The sequence below is a fragment of the Dendrobium catenatum genome, unplaced genomic scaffold (genome assembly GCF_001605985.2).
Source record: "Dendrobium catenatum unplaced genomic scaffold, ASM160598v2 fragScaff_scaffold_72, whole genome shotgun sequence".
Taxonomy (NCBI): Eukaryota; Viridiplantae; Streptophyta; class Magnoliopsida; order Asparagales; family Orchidaceae; genus Dendrobium; species Dendrobium catenatum.
In genome coordinates, this window is record NW_021318534.1 from 3,120,348 (window position 1) to 3,145,050 (window position 24,703).

At 38.4% G+C, this 24,703-nt stretch overlaps 2 protein-coding genes and 1 long non-coding RNA gene across 3 annotated transcripts; 1 reads left to right on the forward strand and 2 right to left on the reverse strand.

Annotated features, from left to right (window-relative positions):
• Window positions 1–266: 266 nt before the first annotated feature.
• On the forward strand, window positions 267–1,352 carry LOC114579865. The gene is made up of 2 exons (XR_003701092.1): window positions 267–462; window positions 826–1,352. It is a non-coding gene; the product is annotated as an uncharacterized LOC114579865 (long non-coding RNA).
• A 2,304-nt stretch (window positions 1,353–3,656) lies between these two features.
• On the reverse strand, window positions 3,657–6,530 carry LOC110100337. The gene is made up of 2 exons (XM_020827788.1): window positions 4,426–6,530; window positions 3,657–4,335 (listed from the first exon to the last, which is right to left on the reverse strand). The coding sequence occupies exons 1-2, from the start codon at window positions 6,528–6,530 to the stop codon at window positions 3,657–3,659; spliced, it is 2,784 nt and encodes a 927-aa protein (XP_020683447.1).
• A 3,583-nt stretch (window positions 6,531–10,113) lies between these two features.
• On the reverse strand, window positions 10,114–10,506 carry LOC110100345 (40S ribosomal protein S26-1-like). The gene has a single exon (XM_028695684.1). It carries the CDS (start codon window positions 10,489–10,491, stop codon window positions 10,114–10,116), a length of 378 nt encoding a protein of 125 aa, XP_028551517.1. The 5' UTR covers window positions 10,492–10,506.
• Between the last annotated feature and the right edge of the window lie 14,197 nt (window positions 10,507–24,703).

The following is a 24,703-nucleotide window of genomic DNA, read 5'->3' on the forward strand; positions in this document are numbered from 1 at the left end:
GTAGAAGAAATCGCATAGAGGAAATCGGAAGAAATCGCATGGAGGAACAGGTTCCGTAGAAGAGCAAATACGGGTTTCAGGGTTCGACCACGAAAAATCAAGGCGGGAACGTAAAATGGAGTGATATTCGCTGTTAACGGAGTGTTATTTCTGAGGTAAAAATTGATTTTAGGTGGTATTGGTGTAATATTTAACTTTTAGGTGTTAAATATGTAATATATATGTAATAAAGTGGTATGTATGTAAAAATCCCAAAAAACAAACCCTTCACATAACCTCCGAGTGTTTCATACCTCTTCCGATTCCCCTCCCACTCCCGTCCATCGCAAAGAAACGATAAAAAGAGCTTATTTGCGTTCTTCTCAGGTCGAATCGAAAATCAAGATGGGAGCTCTCGCTTCACGTGAAGAGTTGTGAATGAATCGCTAAAGAAGCTTGGGCTTCTCTTGTTCAGCTTTAATGGTTCGCCTCTACCTTACCTCCTTCCTCGATCTTCTACTTCTCTCTTCGTCTTCCTCCCTTTGCCAAGCTAAGAGGCTGTAATAGAGAGGTAGGAATCCTCAATCCGCTCTCAGTTAGCTTGATTTCTGCTTGTTTCCTGCTCACGTTTAAGGAGGTGATCGATTCAATGTTATTTTCTATACTTTTGTTGTGGTTTAAGTCATCCATAGTTTAGGGATAAGGGATTGGAATTTTTGGGTGTGTTCGACAATAATTGAATAGACGATTGCCAAACTTTTTTAGTCCCTAATTCATTAATCTTGTCCTCATTTATTATTAGGGTTTTTTAATACATAGTCTTCCTACATGTTGTTGTATCATCAGTACCGTTGTATCTCCTCCAACTATTCCTTTCTTCTCCCAGCCTACCAACCCCCAGAGTGCAGGTGAAAATACATAAAGTGAAGGAACAAAGACAGAGAATGAGGAGATTTTGCGCCCTAAGATATGAAATTGATGCCGGATGGGTTCGTCATCGGGCTTCGGGAGTGGCCATGATTACTCTTTCAAGATCCTGATCATCGGGAATTCTGGAGTAGGGAAGAGTAGTTTGCTCTCATCAGCTTTATCTCCAACCATGTGGATGATTTAACCCCCACCATCGATACAGCTATATTTCTATTTAGTGGACTTTTTTGAATCACTTGGGTCTAGAAGTAGTGGATTTTTAGTTTGAGATTGCTATCATTTTGAGCTCGGGTTTTGTTTAAATGACATTTTTAAGTTATTGTGAGGGAAAAAGGAGGTTGGTTGAATGTTTGGCATTCGTCTATTCAATTGTTTAGCGCTCATTTGAGTGGACGATGTAATTCGGTACAATTTTTCTTATGAAAATGATGGATTATTGGTTATGCTCGACAAAATTAAAAATTTATTCTTTTAATTTATTTTATGTATAATTGTTGACGGATTGATTATATATATGGAGTGATCAGAATCAACAAAAGCTTTACGGTGAATTCAGCTGACTCATATCTTATATATTCTATTTGATGTTTATTTGAGAGCTTTGCCTTTTTTGGTGAGCATATGAACGTTTTTCTGTGATTGTTCTAGAATAAAACTATTAAAACTAGACGTGGTACAAAGAGTTTTGAACCATTCACTCCTCTAACTATTAGTTCTCCTTTTTTGGTTCACTTAGGCTTCGTTTGGGACGGCTTTTTTACTACTTCTTAAAATAACTTCTTAGTATAAAAGTTAAAATTTTTATACTAAGAAGCTGATTTAAGAAGAAGTAAAAATGTCGTCCCAAACGAAGCCTTAGTCTCTTTGAATTTTGAGAGAAATCGTTCGAGCCAAAGCGAGTACGGAAACATATTATGAGGTCTTTGTCGCTTTGTAGCAGTTATGCCTCGTGTAATCTGAAAATTATTCAGCATATTCGGAGGCTTTTAGCCCCAACATGCAAAGTAGAAAGCATCAAGTTATTTTCTATTGAAATAAAATTTATTTGTTGACGCCGCTTCTAGTCTCTGAAGAGGGAGAGAGAGAGAACGGCTACCTTGCTGCTCCTGGGGGAGGAGCTCCTCCGAATCTTTCACTTGCAACCCCACTTCAACCCTTGGCTCAGGCCAAATTACAGAAAACGGACAAGAAGACAGGGAAGAAACAAGACATCAATTGAACCAAATAAAAAATCTGTCTTATTAACATTTTACAACTTTATTTATACAGAGCATTCTTAGGCCACACAACAAAGGCCACTTAATAAGCTATACCAACGCTAATCATAAGAAAAGGATCTACTCTCCTTATTAGCTCCTACATCATCCTTCCGGGGTGGGGAAGAACTCCTCCACGTTGTAGTGGGGAGTTAAATCCGCAACATTAAAAACAGCCGAAATGTTGTAATCACCTGGGAGATCTACTTGATAAGCATTGTTGTTGATTTTTTTCACAATCCTGAAGGGTCCATCTGCTTTGGGCTTCAACTTGCTGCAGGTTCTGGCGGGAAATCTCTCTTTCCTCAATTTGATCCAAACCAAATCGCACTCTTGATACTGCACCTCTCGCCGGCGCCGATTGGCATGGTTTCTGTATTTTTCATTTTGTTTTTCAATTTCCTTTTGTACTTGCTGATGTAATTTCTGGATCTCCTTGCACCTTTCCTCCGCTTCTTGGCTGTAAGTCGGCGATCTGTTAACTGGAATTAAATCGCAGGGTGTCAACGGATTGCAGCCATACACGACTTCAAAGGGACTGCGGCCCGTGGTTTTATTGGGTGAACGATTGAATGTAAATTCAATCTGAGGTAGTATAAGGTCCCATTGTTTCAGGTTCTTCCCAACAAAACACCTCAGTAGATTGCCTAAACTACGATTTACTGTCTCTGTTTGTCCGTCGGTTTGCGGATGTGCTACCGAACTGAACTAGAGTCGTGTACCCAATTTTCCCCACAAGGTATGCCAAAAATGGCTAAGAAATTTAACGTCTCGATTGGACATAATTGATTTTTGAATGCCATGAAGTTTGACAACTTCTCTGAAATATAAGTCGCCGATGTGGGTGGCATCCAGAGTTTTGCTGCAGGCTATAAAATGAGCCATCTTGGAGAATCGGTCCACAACCACCATGACCGAATCTTTGTTTCTTTGGGTGCGGGGCAACCCTAGAACAAAGTCTACACTAACATCCTCCCAGGGGCCGAGCGGTACCGGTAGTGGCATATAAAGGCTTGCATTAGTTACCGGAGTTTTAGCTATCTTGCACACTCGGCAGCCCCTCACATAGAGAAGTACATCCCGTCGCATGGTCGGCCAGTAAAACTTCTCCTTTAGCATGGACAGCGTTTTATCACGTCCAAAGTGTCCGGACAACCCCCCATAATGGAATTCGAAAATGAGAGCAAGCCGAAACGATCATTATGGAATACACAGATAAGATCGAAAAAAGAGAAATCCCTCTTGCAGGTGAAACAGGGGTTGAGAGCTGTGTTGACAAGTGGCCCACACCGTCTGGAAATCGGGATCAATGGAATACTGCACCTTAATATTTTCAAACCCGACCACCTTGTGGTGTAATGTTTGCAGCAGTACGTATCGTCGACTTAAGGCATCAGCGACCTGGTTATTCTTCCCGGATTTTTGTTTAAGTAAGAATTGGAAAGCGAAGAGTGATTCAGCCCAAGTGGCATGACTCCCTCTTAACTTCTTCTAGTTATCCAAGAACTTGAGTGTGGCATGGTCGGTATAGAGGACAAACTCCTTACAAAGAAGGAAATGGTTCCAGTGGTGTAATGCACGGATAGTGGCGTAGAACTCCTTATCGTACGTAGAGTATTTTTGCCTAGCTTCATTCAATTTTTCACTGAAATAGGCTACCGGTTGTCCCTCCTGGCTCAGTACTGAACCAATGCCCACATTCGAGGTGTCGCAATCCACTTGGAATACTTTGTCGAAGTCAGGTAGACGTAACACTAGGGCAGAGGTCACCTTCCTCTGTAGCTGTTGGAAACTGTGCTGAGCTTTGTCTGTCCATGTGAAGGAATCCGATTTAAGTAGATCGGTAAGGGGAGCAGCCACCGAGCTGAAGTTGGCGACAAACCGCCTGTAAAAGGACGCCAAGTCAAGGAATCGGCGCACTTCAGTTGACGAACTGGGGATGGGCCAACTGTTTATGGCTTCTACTTTGCTCGGGTCTACCTCAATCCCATTGGCTGATATTATGAATCCTAAGAATTGGATTCGAGTGTCCAAGAATCGACACTTGTGCGGGTGGCAGTACAACTTCTGTTCTTGTAACAGCGACAACACTTGCCGGAGATGGTGCAGGTGGACTTGTACGTCAGGGCTGTAGACTAGAATGTCATCGAAGTAGACGATCACAAACCAGCTCAAGAAGGTTTAGAACAACTGGTTCATGAGGCACATGAAGGTGCTTGGGGCATTGGATAGCCCGAAGGGCATCACCAACCACTCATACAGTCCGTCTCTCACCTTGAAAGCGGTCTTCCATTCATCACCCTCCCGCACCCGGATTTGGTGATAGCCGCTTCTTAAATCGAGTTTGGAGAAGATGGTCGCCCCCTGTAATTGATCAAACAAGTCATCAATTCGGGGAATAGGAAACCGGTACCTGATAGTAATTTTATTTAAGGCTCTACTGTCAATGCACATTCGATAGCTGTCGTCCTTCTTGGGCACCAATAGTGCAGGTACTGCACACGGACTAACACTTGGGTGGATGAAGCCCTTGGCCAACAACTCTTCTACCTGCTGCTGTAATACCATGTGCTCGTCGGGTCTAAGTCGGTATGGTGGTCTATTGGGCAAGACTGCCCCTGGAAGCAAATCCACCGCGTGTTGCACTTCTCTTAAAGGTGGCAATCCTGCGGGTAGTTCTTCCACCCACACATCCGGGAATTCATCCAGCACGGGTTGTACCTCGCTGGGTAATTCTGTTTGCGCGGTAGTATTCTCCTTGAGCAAGAGGAGGTATCCCTCATCTGTTTGTCGAAGGGCTAGCTGACACTCAGCCCTATTCATTAACATTGGTTCTTTAGCGCAGTCGTTGCCATGAGGTTCCATTGGCATCAACAATAACTTCTCTCCGCTGTGAGTTATTGTATAAGTATTGGCGGACCCATCATGGTGAGCCTGTCGATCATACTGCCACGGCCGGCCCAACAGGAGATGACAGGCATCCATGGGCAGCACATCACACCAAGCTTGATCCTGGAATTTGCCAATAGAAAATGCAATTAAACAGTGTTTGGACACCTCAACCTCGCTTCCCCGTTGGATCCACGATAGTTTGTAAGGGCGCGGATGGACTTCAGTGGGGATCTGCAACTTCTCCACCAACGCACACGAAGCTATATTTTCACAGCTGCCATTGTGAATGATAATTTGACACACCCGATTGTTGATGGTGCACCTTGTTCGGAAGAGATTATGACGTTGGACGGGTTCTTCCCTCTGAGTATTTAACAACCGGCAGAGGACCAGCAATTCACCTTCATCAGCACAAATGATTGTGGGTTCCAGAGATCCCCCAGTTTCGGCCTTGCCCATTTCTTTCAGTAGGTCAGCGTTAGCTTCCAATTCCTCCTCTTCAATTACAGTGATGACCCTCCTCGTCGGACAATTGGATGAAATATGTCCATAACCTTGGCATTTAAAGCATTTGCGTGCGGAGGTGGCCCCTGCAGCATTCGACGGTGAATTCCACCCTCGCCCAGCTGATGAGGATGTGGTCGGCGCCCCTTGCGACGTGGATGTCCCACCTTTTGAACTTTGGGCAGATTTACCCTCCCACACTTCCCTGGGTCTAGAATGATTAGATGGCGTGCTCTTTAGTTGTTTCTCCACCTTCAATGCCAGATTGATTACGTCTTGTAGGGTCCAAAAGGTTTGTAACTGCACCACGTGAGCTATGGCGGGTTGTAGGCCATCCAGAAACCTCGCTATCGTATTCTCCTCCGGCTCGATGAGATCGCATTTCAATGCCAATTGTTCAAATTTGGCGGCATACTCCTCCACAGATAACTGACGCTGATTCAGTCGGTGAAGCTTCAAGAACAGTTCTTGACGATACTGTTCCGGAAGATATTTGCAATGTAATTCTTTCTTCATCTTGTCCCAATCCGTGATCTTAGATTTACCTTCCCTGGTTCGATTCCTCTTCAGGTTTTCCCACCACAGCGACGCGTGTTTCCGAAGCTTAATCGCTACCAGCTTAACGATTCTGTCCGCAGCTACTTCTTTGAATTCAATGACCCGCTCCACGGTATGTATCCAATTCAAGAATTCATCTGGATCGAGTCTTCCTTCAAATTCAGGGAGGTCGATCTTGATTCCCCCATCATCCCTGAAGGTCGGCCGGACGGGCCTATGCCGTCGACGAGAGTCTCCTTCTTCGCTGGAGGAATCCTGATGGAAAGGATTAACCTCTTCTTCTTCTTGATGGTTCTCCGCTTCTTGTCGATCTCTCTGGGCTAGCTCTTGTTGTAATCGTCGGACCTCACGCTGCAAATCTTCCACCATAATGTCACGGACAGGACGTTGTCGATTACGTCGAGGCGGCATCTTGCCGGCTCTGATACCAAATGACGCTGCTTCTAGTCTCCGAAGAGGGAGAGAGAGAGAGAGAACGGCGACCTTGCTGCTCCTGGGGGAGGAGCTCCTCCGAATCTTTCACCTGTAAACCCCGCTTCACCCCTTGGCTCAGGCCAAGTTACAGAAAACGGACAAGAAGACAGGGAAAAAACAAGACATCAATTGAACCAAATCAAAAATCTATCTTATTAACATTTTACAACTTTATTTATACAGAGCATTCTTAGGCCACACAACAAAGGCCACTTAATAAGCTATACCAACGCTAATCATAAGAAAAGGAGCTACTCTCCTTATTAGCTCCTGGGTCATTTATTTTTTAAAATTATTCAGGTTAATTTTAGTAATTTTTTCTTTTTCTTTTTAATAGTGAAATAATAGGAAAGAGCCTTTGGAGAGTAATTTAGGCTTTCACAATAAAATTATGATGGAAGTTGTGGCTGATTACTTTATATAGTAATATAGCTTAGCATATTTTGCTAGCTTGAGCCTAGGCCTATTAATTAAAGAAAAATATAAATAAACTGATACTTAAATTGATTTTAGCTGAGATTTTACTTATTCACTTTTTTTGTGAAGATACTTGAATTGAAGGTTACAGTTCAACTTCCATATTTTGGATATTTATGCTACTATATAAAAGTGATTTGAGATTTCACTCATAGCAAATCTTGATCGTTCATTTGTAAATTTTAAATTAATCTACAACGTTAATTTATGCTCTTCAAATTCTTTTATTTTTCACTTATTGCAAAACATTTATTATTTCATTTATTTACTGTCATGTGTTTCATTTAATGTAATACTACTATTATAATAAATCTTGCTTTTTTAAAATTTAATTTAAACCAATTAGTTCTAATACTGACCAATTAATACCCTAATTTTTTTAGCCTTCCTCGATTACCTATTATTTCGCCCCGTTTCTACTTGGCCTTCGGCCTTTGGCCTTTTTCTCTGATAGCATATGCAATTACCAATTAGTGTTAATATGGACCAATTAATGCCCGTTTATAAGTTCAAATTTCATTTACACAAATTAATGCCTGTTTAAGCCTCGGTTACCAATTATTCACCATTTGCTCGATCTTGATTCTTCTGCTTGACATTCAGTCTTCTTCTCCGGTGGCTTATCCAATTATTTCAGCCAATTCAACTTCTATGACGATTCCTTTTCACGATATCTTAAATTTCCAATTCTGCAGTTTCGGTGATTGCACTTCAGCATGCCGGTAAGCTTTCTGCTTCCCTCTCCGGGTCAAAGCGGAAGGAGACCTTAGAGGACGTGATCGCCGGACGGTGGTCATCGACTATTGAGATTTGCGAGAGTAGTTCAAACTAGGAAGGTAAACGTGCCTTAGACCCTTTCTCTTTCACATGTTTCACGGCTTTGATTTATATATATTACTGCAAATATAATTTTATTTGTTGTTGACCTATATATTTATGGCTATAATTTGAATTCAATTGATTATTTAGTTCATAAAATCAAATGAATTTTTGATTTCCTTATTAGTCGTTATTGTTCTTGCGAGAAATTGAGGTAAAAAAAATATTATTTCTCTTAATTCAATAATTTATGATTTGATGAAAACAAAAATGATGAAGCTCTATAGCTTTTTCTTAAAAATCTTGAGACTTTGATAACTCTAATTTCTTCTTATTATCACTTCAAAATACAAATCAATTTATGTTTTTATAATTATGAGTCAAATTCAAATCCATACTGACATACTTAATTGATATGTGTCTAATCGATTGAGTCTTAACTTAAATGTTATATTTAAATATTGAAAATAAATTATTCAGTTTCATATTATTGATTTTTCACTACATTTCAATATAATGCATAAATCTTTCTTTATTAATTTAAATATTTTTGATAGCATTCATAGCATTAGGACCATTTTTTATATCACATATGGATTGAAAATCTGCATATCTCTGAAGCAAAATTTTTTTTTTTATTATTGTGTTATTAAAGAAAGTTATCCATGTCTATAAGCATGTTCATGTTTAAATGAATTGTTATTGTATAACTTTTGAATTCAATCCTATCTTACTCATGAAGTTGACATGTCATCTATTTAAATACGCACACAAATTCATATTACTACTTTTACATAACTATAATAAATAGTTTGTTTATTAACTAATAAACTGAATTTAATTCCAAAATAATTCATGAATGATAGAAATTCCATATCAATAAAAACTATTTACCTAATCATATAAAATTTATCATAATTATTATAATTATTTATAAAAATAATTTTTTTATCTTAATAATGATAGCATAATTAAAATATTTATAATATAAATCTTTATTATTAAATTTTTAGCCACGTGCATTTAATGCACGGGCATTTTTACTAGTTTATATCAAATCTCAAATATATCATTCATTTTAAAGTTTATCATAGTCGTCTTTGAGACCTAAAAAGATGTGGAATGAGGTTTGCATTTTCTTGCACACAATCTCTCCTTCTTTATTAGTTGCCAAGATTAGCACAGAGAGGGGAGGTAAGCTCATTGGTTGTTAATCAAATTAGTTGGCTAAATTGAGCATGCCAATAAAATTGGGCTAACCGAGTTGAATATTTCAATCTCTTAAGTTGGCAAAGGCAGACATATTGGGTTGATCTAGTCAATAGTACTATAATTTTTAATTTTTTAGACAATAATCAATCAAGTTTTTAATAATCCTATTTAACTTCAATAATTAAAATTTTCTAATTTTCATATTTTTTGTTTCCTTGGTTGATAAAATTCTATTTTTATATTTATTACAAGATTTTTACATCATTGTGCATCAAATGCAAAACTCAAGTCTATCAACTCAATTTATGCATGAGTTTTTTTTTTCTTATATATGGGCTCTTAATTAGTTCATTTAGAATAAGGCGATGAGAAATTAGTAGCCCTACAAAATTTTCAACTTCGCATCAGTTTTTTTTTTTTTTCTTATATATGGGCTCTTAAATAGTTCATTTAGAATAAGGTGATTAGAAATTAGTAGCCCTACAAAATTTTCAACTTCGGCTCCGACAAAATTATTAATTAGTTTAAAAAATAATCAAAACTCATAATTTTCTAAATTCTTTATGTACAAAAAAATTAATTTAAATTTTCAATTAAAAAAAGAATTTTGGATTAATAAACTTAATCTCCTTAGCGACAAATAATTAATGCTTGAAATTATTTATGATTTATTGCATCGATATTTAAGTCATTTATGAAACTATTTTTTAGACAATTATAGAATTATCCCACATTATTTTTCTTGGTGAAAGAATTGAGTACCAAACAAACAAGTTAAATGTTATGCTCAAATTATTTAAAACTTGGATTATGATATTGGCATTCAAATTTATTATAATAAAATTTAATAATTATAAGTTTTATTCTAAGAAACTACAGAATACTTAAATTCAACATATGAGAATACAAAAATGTTGCTAGCAAAGATGCAGTCTCAAGACTTGCACAAAAGCTGAAAGGAACTTCAAACAAATGAAACCAGATAAATTATTGAAACCAGGACAGTCTTGGTTCATGGGCGAACAGGTGCAACGCCAGCAACACCAGGGCGAGGTGGACCAGGTCTTCCCAAATCCTCCCTGTGCCTGAACCGCTGTGGAGGCTCACGAACCCTCCTGGCAGTGCGAGATCTAACTCTTACAACATGAGAGTGAATAGCGCAGGAAACACAGTACTGAACCTTAGCATAGAGTTTTGGGAGAGTATAATTTTCATAGACACATGCCTCCTGTACATCCCTGAGGGCAGCTTGTTCCACGATATTCCTCACCAGAAACCTGTTGATAGCCTTATCCTTGGGGCAGCATTTTCCGCAGTTGGAGCAGCGGATAAAGTTCACGTGGCCGCGGCCGTGCTTGTTACGCCCGCCATTTCTGCGCTTGAAGGTCATTGCCACAGGCGATCTGCTGTTTATGCCCTAATTGCAAAACCACTGACCCTCTGCCGGCTGCTCTCTCTTGCTTCGTTTAAGCTTCCTATAAAATCAATGGAATAAAAGGTCGAATAATATAAAATCAATGGAATACAAAATAAATGTCCGATCCGGATTCATAGGACGATCGAATGATACCTGCGGAAACTAAAAGTATTATTCCCAAACGCTGTCGCGGCCAATTATACCCAATGCCAAATCCGTCGGCCCTCAATGTCACAAATCAAGTGCTCTTTGATGAAGGTCTACCGTGAAATTGTTCTTCCCGTTTCCTCTTCTCGTTCTCAAAGGTTCTCGCTTCTTTGTTATCCCTCACCTCGCCTATCACGTCCTTAAATAGGGTTTTGGAAGGAGAAAGATGCTCTTAACCATTTATTATTCAACAGAAAGGCTTCATTCCCGCAGTCAATAAAGGAGTATATGATCTAGACTATGTTATAAATTAAAAAAATGCCTTTTTTTGCATTCGTAGCTTGCGCTAAAAAACGGGAGAAATTAGCTCTCTTTATCATATTGCGATATTTATTCAAAAAAAAAAAAGGAAAAAATTTACAACATGAACTTTAATATTATGATATTTATTTAAATTAATATATATATTTAAACATAATTATATTAATGTGAGCATAAATTCATAATTATTTTTTTTTTTAGTAAGTATAGGGGTTGAGGTGGCTAAAAATGTAGTTGAACGAGTATTCAACATCTATATACGTTCTCTACCGCCTGCAATTCATTTCAATTTTCTTCTTCATCTCCATCTTATTTCCTATTATAAGGGCATAATAAAATGTATGCTTCCAAATTGAAGGTGATCATAGAAATAGGAGAAATTATTTAGTGTCGTTAATGGACGGTCTGGAGGCGAGTAAGGATATACCACATCACCCGATACACAATATCAGTACACATCAACAAAAAAAAGTGATGTGGCGCGCCCTGATTTGTCTTCGAATGGCTAGCTTCCGATGACTGTACAGAATAATTTCCCTAGAAATAGACTTGAATGAAACATTCAATGTGAACTAAAAGGATTTTCTTAATCTAAATTTAGCCCAAATGCTACTATGGATGAAAAGATATGCAAATTTTTTTAATGAACGCCAAAAAAAAAAAAAAAAAGTTATATTCTTTAGAGTTGTTGCTTGGCCAAACTAATTGCTTACTTACAGCAAAACCCTTGGAGTTTAACTACCTAAAATCCATTTAATAGATTTATTCTTGATACATCATCACTCATCATAAAATTTGCTTGATCGGGCACGAATCTTGAGGCAAAAGTCAAGTTGAAAACTTCAAAAATTAAATCCGGGATCACCTGATCTCCGATTTCAGCAAACTTACAGTCGAACTGATCATCTCAAAAATACGAACTCAACAACACCAAATTCAACTCAATCCGAGCCCAAATGGGTCCGAATTGAGGACCCAAAGCATTGTTGGAAAGTTTGTACCACAATTCGAGTTACCAAACGGTCTCCGAATTTGACGAGCTTATAATCGAATCCAACGACCCCAAGATCGCTGAATTCCGACATCATTAAGACCTTCAAATGCTTAATGAACGGTCCACAATCGAAGGATTCAATATCAACCGTTCATCCGAACCACTCCATATTTGCCCCTAATATCTCATCTATTTATGGGTCATGCCACTCCAAAAAATCTATAAATAGACCTGTCATTTCTCTTGAGAGAGGGGGGAAGCAAGAGAAAGAAGAAGGAGGAGAAGAAGAAGAGAAGAATAGGAGGGAAGAGACTCCTCCTCGACCACCGCCGGAGTTCCACCCAAACACCAAATGACGACAGAATTCTACCCGACTTACACAGGATGCCAGAATTCTGCCTAACTTCCACGGGATGCTGAAATTCTGCCCAAGTAACAACAGAGTTTCCCCCTGACGCCAAAACTCCACCCAAGTGATACCGGAGTTCTCCTCGGCCACCAACAAACGTCGAACTTCTACCCGACATCGGACCTTCACTCATCGCCAAGTTTCTACCCGACGCCGGACTTCTACCGGTTATCAAACTTCGCTGGACGTCTATGCGAAGATGGATTTCTTTCCATTATTGGCATTCTACCTAATGCCGTCCTTCTGACCTACGTCGTCAGACAACAATTCTTCCGACCTCTATTGCCAGCCGACTATGGTCCTCCTGACTTAATTCGCCCGTCGACTACAGTCTTTTCGACATCCGTCGCCTGTCGACTACAGTCCTCCTGACTTACGTCGTCCACAGACTACAATCTTTCTGACCTCCATTACCAGACTATGGTATTCCCGACCAAACAAACACATCAATAGTGATTCTTTGTATTCACATCATGTAATATACTCTATAAAATGTACATCAAGCTAAGGCCTTCTCCCAATGAAGGGTCTCATTTGTAATCAACTGCAATACTAGTGGGTTCATTCAAACTAGGCTAGGCCCCGTGGTTTTTTCCTCTTTTCAGGGGTTTTTCACATAAAAATATTGGTGTCTCCTATGAATGCTACACACTCTCTTATTTGATTGCGTGCCTGATTTTCGTACAATGCTAAGATATTAAACTTTATATTTCTCTACTGCCGCGAATACTCCTTGATGCAACAGTTTTGCACCGTCTGTGGGAAAGTGGTTCCCGACTTGGGGGGAAACTTTTGCTCCAATCTTAACAGATCGCTCTTATCAACTTTCTGACATCAGTTATTGTTACATCAGAAGCAGACCGGGGGGCAAATTTGATCGCAATTTTGGTCAATAAGATCCCTCCAATACTTCCAACATCAAGATGATATGTCAGAAAATTTTTAGCAAATGCAAGGATACTTTCGATCAATAATAAGCTTCATACAGTCTCCTGCTGGACCTTCACTCATCGCCAAGTTTTTACCCGACTCCGAACTTCTATCGATTATCGAACTTCACTGGACGTCTATACGAAGATGGATTTCTTTCCATTATTGGCATTCTACCTAATGCCGTCCTTCTGACCTTCGTCGTCAGACAACAATTCTTCCGACCTCTATTGCCAGCCAACTATGGTCCTCCTGACTTAATTTGCCCGTCGACTGCAGTCTTTTCGACATCCGTCGCCTGTCGACTATAGTCCTCCTGACTTACGTCGTCCACAGACTACAATCTTTCTGACCTCCATTACCAGACTATGGTTTTCCCGACCAAACAAACACATCAATAGTGATTCTTTGTATTCACATCATGTAATATACTCTATAAAATGTACATCAAGCTAAGGCCTTCTCCCAATGAAGGGTCTCATTTGTAATCAACTGCAATACTAGTGGGTTCATTCAAACTAGGAAAGGCCCCATGGTTTTTTCCTCTTTTCAGGGGTTTTTCACATAAAAATATTGGTGTCTCCTATGAATGCTACAAACTCTCTTATTTGATTGCGTGCCTGATTTTCGTACAATGCTAAGATATTAAACTTTATATTTCTCTACTGCCGCGAATACTCCTTGATGCAACAGTTTTGCGACGTCTGTGGGAAAGTGGTTCCCGACTGGGGGGGCAACTTTTGCTCCAATCTTAACAGATCGCTCTTATCAATTTTCTGACATCAGTTATTGTTACATCAGAAGCAGACCGAGGGGCAAATTTGATCGCAATTTTGGTCAAGAAGATCCCTCCAATACTTCCAACATCAAGATGATATGTCAGGAAAATTTTAGCAAATACAAGGATACTTTCGATCAATAATAAGCTTCATACAGTCCCCTGCTGGACCTTCACACATCGCCAAGTTTCTACCCGACTCCGAACTTCTACCGGTTATCGAACTTCACTGGACGTCTATGCGAAGATGGATTTCTTTCCATTATTGGCATTCTACCTAATGCCGCCCTTCTGACCTTCATCGTCAGAAAACAATTCTTCCGACCTATATTGCCACCCAACTATGGTCCTCCTGACTTAATTCGCCCGTCGACTACAGTCTTTTCGACATCCGTCGACTGTCGACTACAGTCCTCCTGACTTACGTCGTCCACAGACTACAATCTTTCTGACCTCCATTACCAGACTATGGTTTTCCCGACCAAACAAACACATCAATAGTGATTCTTTATATTCACATCATGTAATATACTCTATAAAATGTACATCAAGCTAAGGCCTTCTCCCAATGAAGGGTCTCATTTGTAATTAACTGCAATACTAGTGGGTTTATTCAAACTAGGCTAATCCCCATGGTTTTTTCCTCTTTTCAGGGGTTTTTCACATAAAAATATTGGTGTCTCCTATGAATGCTACACACTCTCTTATTTGATTGCGTGCCTGATTTTCGTACAATGCTAAGATGTTAAACTTTATATTTCTCTACTGTCGCGAATACCCCTGGATGCAACAGTTTTGCGCCGTCTGTGGGAAAGTGGTTCCCGACTGGGGGGGAAACTTTTGCTCCAATATTAACAGATCGCTCTTATCAACTTTCTAACATCAGTTATTGTTACATCAGATGCAGACCGGGGGGCAAATTTGACCCCAATTTTGGTCAAGAAGATCCCTCCAATACTTCCAACATCAAGATGATATGTCAGGAAAATTTTAGCAAATGCAAGAATACTTTCGATCAATAATAAGCTTCATGCAGTCCCCTGCTGGACTTCTACTCCTTAAGAAAGGTCTTAATCTTGACCTCAAAAAGGTAGTAACAGTTTAAAGATAGACCCTTTTTTTTATCTTTGATTCAGGATACACGCGAGTTCGCCCCCTCTCGATCAAAGCAAAATCAATCCTTTGAGGATTCTCTCGACCTCTTCCATACAGGTTAACGTCACCGAGCAAAGGCTCCGACATACAACTTCGGATAGGTCTTACATCCTTGGTGGATTCTCTTGACCTCTTCTACATAGGTTAATGTCGTCGAGCAAGGCTCCGACATACAACCTCAAATAGGTCTTATATCCTTGGTAAATTCTCTCGATCTCTTCCACACAGGTTAACATCGTCGAATAAAGGCTCCGACATATAACCTCGGATAGGTCTCACATCCTTAGTGGATTTTATCGACCTCTTCAATACAGGTTAACATCGTCGAGCAAATGCTCCGACATATAATATTGGATAGGTCTCACATCCTTGGTGGATTCTCTCGACCTCTTTTGTATAGGTTAACGTTATCAAGCAAAGTCTCCGACATACAACCTCGAATAGGTCTCACATCCTTGGTGGATTCTCTCGACCTCTTCCATAAAGGTTACCGTCGTCGAGCAAATGCTCTGACTTACAACCTCTGATAGATCTCATATCCTTGGTGGATTCTCTCGACCTCTTCCATACAGGTTAATGTCGTCGAGCAAAGGCTCTGACTTACAACATCAGATAGGTCTCATATCCTTGGTGGATTCTCTTGACCTCTTCCACACAGGTTAACATCATCGAGCAGCGCTTTTACATATAACCTCGAATAGGTCTTACATCCTTGGTGGATTCTCTCGACCTCTTCCACACAGGTAATGTCATCGAGCAGGGCTCTGACATGCAATCTCAGATAGGTCTTACATTCTTGGTGGATTCTCTTGACCTCTTCCACACAGGTTAACGTCATCAAGCAGGGCTATGACATATAACCTTGGATAGGTCTTACATCCTTGGTGGATTCTCTCGACCTCTTCCATACAGGTTAACATCGTCAAACAAAGGCTCCGACATACAACCTCGAGTAGGTCTCACATCCTTGGTGGATTATCTTGACCTCTTTCATACAAGATAATGTCATCAAGTAAAGACTCCGACATACAACCTCGGATAGGTCTCACATCCTTGGTGGATTCTTTCGAACTCTTCCATACGAGTTAATGTCGTTGAACAAAGGCTCTGACATATAACCTTAGATAGGCCATACATCCTTGGTGAATTCTCGCAACCTCTTCTGTAAAGGTCAGCATCATTGAGCAACACTCTGAGTGAACAAAATTCTCACTATAAAGATTTCATGAAAGCAAGTGATTGATAAATTTATCACTCATACAAAGACTTTAGTAGTCTAAAATAACCTCACAAAAATATGGGGGGCAATATATAAAACATGTCTTAAAGATGCAATCGTATTTCAGCTTGCTTTGAAGGACAAGTTCTCAACTCCTTATTCAATATCAATGGAGTTACATTACAAAAAATTTATACAACAAGTTTATTTTTGCAAGAATCTGAAAGTAAAAAGTACAGTGGCGTCACTCGTACAAGTTACTATCATCAAGCAACAAATAATTTCAAATTAATTAAAAATCCTTAGTGGATTTAAGTGGCTTCATCTCTACTGCATATCAAGCATCTCCTATGACTTCTTATTCAAAGAAAGATTACAAGTTGGTCTTCTTCGGGCCTAAACTCAGTTGACACTATACGTGTGTTGCCAGAATGTCAGCATAACACACTGCTCCAGCCCCTTGATTCAGTGATATCTATTGTCGATACACTTCAGTATGGATGCATATTGCATGGGCAAAGTGTCACTGGACTCCTACCATCATTCTGTCATTCGTTTGATATTTTCCGGCTGTCCTTCACTTTATATCGGCCATTATCAGCTTCTCACTCAACTGCTACTTGTGACGCACCTTCAAACTCTCTCATTCAGCTCTCCACTCGATCATTGACTACCAACGAACTTCAATTCGGTCATCTATCGATGATGAACTTCTTTTTGAACAGCATAAAAAATCTCTCATACACTCATCACTTCTGGTTCTCCTCTAAGACACTATCACTGCCAGGTCTTCTCAAATCGCCCTCGCATACAAGCAATAATGGATCTTTTTCTGTCAAGAGTTATCTATTAAGAAGATAGCCTCTCATCGCAACTTCTTCTACACAATAGAGGGGTACTAAAACTTGATAGGGGAATGCCGCCTATCTCCGACAGTGGAATTCCTCCAATGCAAGAAGAAGAGCAGAAGCGAAGAACAAGGAAAAAATTCTAACTTCTACACACCGAGAGGGGCCCTGAATTTTAGTAGGGGATGCCACATACAATAAATAGGGGAATGCCTCAACTGTAAGAAAGTAAGAATGAGGGAGGAGAAAGAAAAAAAAAAAGAGAAATTTCTAACTTCTGTACAATAGAGGGGCACTAAAACTTGATAGGGGAATGTTGCCTATCTCCAACAGTGGAATGACTCCAATGTAAGAAGAAGACTAGAGAAGAAGAAAATGAACGACTGCAAAAATTCTAACTTCTACACATGGAGAGGGGCCCTGAATTTTAGTAGGGGATGCCACCTACAAACAACAGAGGAATGCCTCAACTATAAGAAAGTTAGAATAAGAGATTAGAAAGAAAAGAAATAGATGCAAAAATTCTAACTTCTGTACGAGAGGAGGGGAGCCGATTTAAGAAGGGAAAATCACCTACGAATGGAAGCAGGGATCATCAGGCCTAATGTGAGCCCTTTCTCTAGTCCTGTTCTATTGGTGAAGAAGAATGATAGTAGCTGGAGGTTCTATATGAATTATAGGGCTTTGAATAAGGAAATTGTGTTGGAAAATTTTCCCATCTCAGTGATTGATGAACTCTTAGATGAGTTATTTGGGGCAGTGATTTTCTCCAAGAGTGATTTGAAGTCAGGATAACATTAAATCAAGATGAAGCAAGCTTTATATGCATGAGATGGCCTTTAGGACACATGAAGGGAACTATGAGTTTCTAGTGATCCCTTTCAGCCTCGATAATGCCATGGCCACTTTACATTCACTTATGAACCGAGTGTTCCAGCCATATCTTAAAGGTTTGTCTTGGTATTCTTTGATGATATATTAATATACAGCAAGATTGAGACAGAACACTGGGATCTGTTGAAGATAATAATGGAGACCTTGAGGGAGCATCAGTTGTTTGCCAATGGGAAAAAGTGCGCATTTGGGTAATCAAAGATTGAGTATTTAGGGCATGTGGTGTCTAGAGATGTGGTATCAGCAATCTAGTTCAAGATTTAGGCTATCATGGACTAGCCTCTTACTAAGAACTTGAGGGGGCTATGGGAGTTATTAGGGCTTACCGATTATTACCATAAATTTGTGAAGGGATACGACACCATAACAAGACTTTAATAGAGAAATTAAAGAAGGATAACTTCAAGTGGAGAAAGAAAGTCCAATAGTTGAAGACTGCTATGACCAATGGCGCTCCCATATTTTGGGAGATCATTTATGGTGGAGACAGATGCATCAGGTTATGGGTTAGGAGCAGTACTCATGCAAAATTAGAAACCAAATGCATATTTCAACCAAGTGCTCAAAGCCAAGGCAAAGGTCAAGTCTACATATGAACGGGAGCTTTTGGCAATTTTCTTGGAATTTCATAAGTGGCAACCCTATTTGTAGGGAGACATTTCATAGTAAGAACATACCAAAGGAGTTTGAAGTATTTATTGGAGCATCGAATAGTCATGGGGTAGCACTAGAGATGGCTATCCAAGTTCCTTGTATATGACTTTGAGATCCAATATTGACTGAGCCTAGAAAATAAAGAAGCAAATGCATTGTCCAAAGGGGTCAAGGAACCACAGTTGGCAGCATTATTAGCACCAATGACCTTAGACTGGGAAGCATTAAGGAGAGAGATTTAACAGGATGAAGGGTTGAGGAAGATCAGAGAAGAGTTGTAGAATGACCCAAACAATCACTCTATTTATGCTCTAAGGGGGAAACAACTACTCTACCAAGGGAGGTTTGTACTCCAACGATCCTCAAGTTACATTCCCAAGCATCTACAGGAATTTCATGGAAGTGTGATAGAGGGGCATTCAGAAGTACAGAAGACATACAACCAACTATCTGCTTAGCTATATTGGGCAGAGATGCATAGGGATGTGGAAGACATTGAAGTGAGGTGCGATGTGTGCTAGAGGCAAAAGTACCTGACCATGGCAATAGGGGATTACTACAATCATTAGATTTACCTAAAAGGGTCTGGGAGTAAGTGACCATGCACTTCATCAAGGGTTTGCCATGCTCAGAGGGAAATTCAATGATACTGGTGGTGGTAGAACGATTGAGCAAGTATGCACATTTCATTCCACTGAAACATTCCTACACCACTATATTAGTTACCACAGTCTTTATCTGAGAGAGTGTGCTTACATGGCATTCAAATATTAATAATATCGGACAGAGACATTATTCCTTAGCCATTTTTAGAGGGATCTATTCAAGTTGTAGGTAACGATCTTAAAAAGGAGCCAACATACACCCACAGACGAGAAGCCAAATGGTAGTCAATAGGAACATGTAGATATAGTTGCATTTTTTTATATCTTACACACCAAAACTATGGGCCAAATGGGTAGCATGGGAAAAGTATTGGTATAATACATCCTTCCACACAGCCGCACAAACAACCCCCTTTAGGATTCTGTATGGAAGGTACCCACCCCTATGGGCAGAGCACTACACTAGTGTCCAGTTTAGATCAGTACTTGGAGGAGAGGGGCAGGATACTAGCAAAACTCAAAAGGCATATATTGAGGGCTCAACAACTTATGAAAAAGAAGGAAGATAAACACAAATGGGGACAGAGTTTATTTGAAATTAAGACTATATATGCAAAAGAAACTAGCCAAGAGGAGGAATGAGATGCTATTCCCACGCTACTTTGGTCCTTATAAGGTAATGGATTGCATTGGGGCAGTAGCCTATCGTCTGAGGTTACAAGCATCATCATCCATCTATCCATCCAGTATTCTATGTATCACAAGTGAAGCGCACTATCGGAGATCACACACCATCCTCCTCACTATCGGTGATTTTAACTGAGGACATGGAAGTGATCCTGGAACCTAAGAAGACCAGGGGAGCATCGCAAGGGACAATAGGATCAATGGAGGTCCTAGATCGATGGAAGGGATCTACCTTACTATAAAGCTGAATGGAAGCCCTATGAAAGAATAGGAAACAGTTCTCATCCTTCCACCTTAAGGACAAGGTACATTTTGAGGATGGCCAACATTCGACACCATAAAGCATTGCAGGTCTCATCACCATCTTATAGAATTTTCCCTTAAGTTTGAGGGGTTTTTTTTCTTCTATCGCACAATAAGCCCAATGCATTCCTCCACTTCAATCATCCAACTTGAATTCTGCTGATAATATCCCCATCAATTTCACCATCACTTTGAATAATAGTTACAAGATATCTAAAACATGTACTCTTATTAATGACTTGATCGCCCAAAGTCACAATCCCCTCACTAGGTCTATTGCTACTAAAATTACACTCCATATATTCTGTTTTAAATCTACTCAAGCAAAAACCTTTAGACTCTAAAGTTGACCTCCATATGTTCAAGCATTTTTGAATCAATTTAGTATAGTCAAATGACTAAATTAGAGCAATGTGACATTTTAAGGTTAAATTGATCTAATGGGAATACGTGGGGAATCACTTAGTACTTTTTCTCTTATCTTAAATGAAAATAATGATGTGATCAAAATAAAGAAAATAAGTATTAAAAGACACACAAGAAAGAACTTGTATGTAGTATAACTATGAATTCCTAAAGTAGCAGCAATGGTTAAAATTTAAAAGCAATCAAGGGAATGATAAATCTAAATATAAAGATATTTGTTTATAGAGGATGACAAATTGGAAAATTAGAGAATACACAACATTCAGAACAAATAAAATAGAGACTATGCAATTAAATATTAATAGTAAATCTTGATAAGAATCAACCATCCACAAGTTTGGTCGACGCCCTTCATAACAAAATGACCAGATAAGTTCTTTTCAAAATGTTCAACATTCTTAAATGGGTAGTGAGCATAAGCGTAGGACAAATACCCACTCTCAAATTAGTAGTCAAATATCTATGTCAATCTTAATTTAAATTCAAATGAATGAAAAGCAAAACTAATCATGGCTCAATCTATAAAACAAAATTTGTTTGATCAAGGAATAAAAATAAGAGATCTTATACATATGAGAAAATATACTACATAGAAGATTTATATATTGTTCAAGTACTCTAAAAGCTTTAGCAAATGGTAAAATTATTATTTTAGCTATTATCTTTGTCGGTAGAGTAAAATATTTCAATTAGTCATCTACACCTTCATTAATTTGCGAAATAAAAGTAGAAAATAAATTGAGCATCCATATTTAAGCTAAAAGCACAAGAAAATGATATAAAATATTCATTGTATCACTTCACACATAAAAGCTCTTTTTAAAGGATAGTCACTAAAAGTTCAATATAGGATGTTAAGTTTTGGTGAACTATCCCTATGCACACTAAGTGGCGGGGTGAATTGATAGTTTTTAAAAAATTACTTTAAACACAAAACTATATTATTATTATTATTATTATTATTTCTTTTTAATAACTTAAAAACAAACAAAATTATCACCTGATGTGGAAGCAAAATTATGAAACATAATGTTTAATTATGGTGATGATGAGCAGCTCAAATCAATACATCATCAAATAGATAACTTTATAACATGTAATTTCAAGAAAAACAAAGTGATAACAATTTGAAGAAAAATAAAATTCAGAAAGAATGCACCATAATTTTATAGTGGTTCAATCAAATAATGACCTACATCCACTCCCTGGAGTCCTCTTTGAGTACTTGCTAAAATTTTAGTGTCTCTCCTTTAGCCCTCATATCTAGGCGAAGAAGCTCTTACAATCTTTTCATAAACCTGGTGTGGCAGAGAACATTTACCTCTTTTTCATCCTCCTGGTGAAGGCAAAAAACCTCACTCCTTTTTCACCATCTTAGTGATGTCAGAGAACCTCAGACTCCACTTTCACCCTATTGGTGAAAGCAGAGAATCTCGACGGTCTTTGGGTTGATGATCTTCTTCCCATAGCCACCCAAGAAACCAAGTAAAACACTCAGAGGAAACAAGGCAGAATCTTTCTCAGAGTAACCCTATGAAAACCCCTCACACTCCTCCCTCATACACAAACTCTCCTTTCTCCTACCCAAAGCTCTCCAAGATCTCTTCTCACAGCTCTCTCTCCATATAACCCAATAGCCAATGACTTGAAATAAGTATATGAAGAGAACTTAAATACAAGTTCTCACAAAAAGTATTTAATCAACTGATCGTCCAATATGATATCAACCATCATCCATTATAATTAGTTTAATCAACTTGGATTATTATCTCGTATGATTGTCGGAGAATAAATATCTTCTCATGCATAGATCGGGTCATATAGTTCAATTGGTCCAATCATCCAATACGATCTTGCTGGATCAACTAATCTAATTTTTTGCCTTAATTATAAGATTAATTTAGGCCAGATTTGATTATATCTAATAATACAATGCCTATCGTGTGGTATAATTAGTATAAATTTTGAATTTTAAAATATTACCTAAATTATGATTGGTGGTTGAGATCTTGATTTTAACTAATCATCATATACGATCTTGATCGTACATTACAATGAGTTTAAATAGCCTTAATTTTGCCAATTATCCATTATAATGATTTTTTGAATAGCTAATCGTACAATACGATGTATATCATGCAATATGATTTGTTCCAAAAAATTACACTTCTAATTCTCTCACTATCTAACTCCCCTAAGTGTTGTGTGTGCATAGTCACCAAATTTAGCATATACCAAATACATGACTTTGACTTTAAAAAAATAGAAATTAATAAAATTAGAAATACATACTCTTAAAAAGTCTTAACCCTATTTTATCTAGCCTTGTGTTGATCACTTTGTGCGTTGTATAGTTGACCTAAAATATTAATACACAATAATAAATATGTAATAATAATAATAATAGGAGATAACAAAGTAGAGAATATAATAATATTTATTATCATCAAAATTATAAGACCTTGATCCAGATTTGGAATAATCTCCCACTTTTTATGATAAAAAATATTGTTGGTTATAATTTCAAATTAATTTTGCTAAGTATAAAGCTCCCCTTTAACACTACCATTGCCAGGTCCCAAGTCCTGGATGAGAAAAGTGGAGGGTTGCGTTAGGTAGTCGACAACCAGCGTAAAACTTGTCGAATAATAATGACATGAATCCTTTAAGAAATAGTGTTAATGCTTGGGCGTCCCCTTGAAGCGACACGCGGTATGGCCTGAATACAGTGACAAGTGTGCAAGGGCCGCTGCACTAGCGCCCGGGTGTAGTGTTAAATATGAAAGGGTTCCTATATCAAGGATGGATGTGGGCAAAGAAGCTAGTCCATGAAATTAAAATTAGGATAGGAACTTGGAATATAAGTTCCCTTATAGGAAAATTATTGGAATTAATAGATATTATGATTCATAGGAATATAAATATTTTGTGCATTCAGGAAAGTAAATGGGTTGGAGAGAAGACTAAGGAAATTGATAGTTTAGGATTTAAATTTTGGTATTCGGGTAGGAGTCGTACTAGAAATGGTGTAGGTGTTATTATAGATAAGAGTTTGAAGGATAATGTTATAAAAATTAATAGGATTGGAGATAGAATTATAGCTTTAAAGATTATTGTTGAGGATAAGATTGTTAATATTATAAGTGCTTATGCTCCTCAAGTAGGTTTGGATATGAGTTCTAAATTAAATTTTTGGAATGACTTAGAAGAATTATTACAAAAGATACCTCTAGAAGAAAGAGTTTATATTGGAGGAGATTTAAATGGACATTTTGGTAGAGAGGTAGATGATTTTAAAAACATTCATGGTGGCTATAGTTTTGGAACAACAAATGAAGGTGGTTGTTGATGTAGATTTTCATCTCGACTCGACCCCGATCAAGCCCGACTAGGCTCGATCATGCTCGATTGACTCAATCGATCATTGTTGAGATAAAATTGACTCAATTTAGATCCCAATTTGATTAAATTAAATTTGTTTTAGTGTAATTAAATTTGATTTAATTTAATTAAAATCAAATCAAACCCAATCAAACCCCGTCGAGCCCAATTCAACACAATTCGATGCCGATTTAAGTTTAATTTCATGAAATTAACTCGATCGGACCCAAATTGATCAAATTCGAGTTCGATTCAAACTCAATTTCAACCCAAATAAATACATTTGGTCTGAATTTGGTTCTCAAATCAAAATTTGAGATATCTTCTCAAGTCCCACAAAATTTGACTTCAATTGGGCAGCAAAATCTACTCGAATAAATTTTTCCTCGTTTCATGCAATGAGGTAGTGGGATGGGATGGTTCGAGCGGCGCCT

Excerpts from the sequence above, each read along its gene's own strand:
- LOC110100337 (XM_020827788.1), bottom strand. The coding sequence starts at position 6,530 with ATGCCGCCTCGACGTAATCGACAACGTCCTGTCCGTGACATTATGGTG. Across the intron at positions 4,336-4,425 it reads TTCAAGGTGAGAGACGGACT|CTGGTTTGTGATCGTCTACT; the intron begins GTATGAGTGGTT and ends AACCTTCTTGAG.
- LOC110100345 (XM_028695684.1), bottom strand. The coding sequence starts at position 10,491 with ATGACCTTCAAGCGCAGAAATGGCGGGCGTAACAAGCACGGCCGCGGC.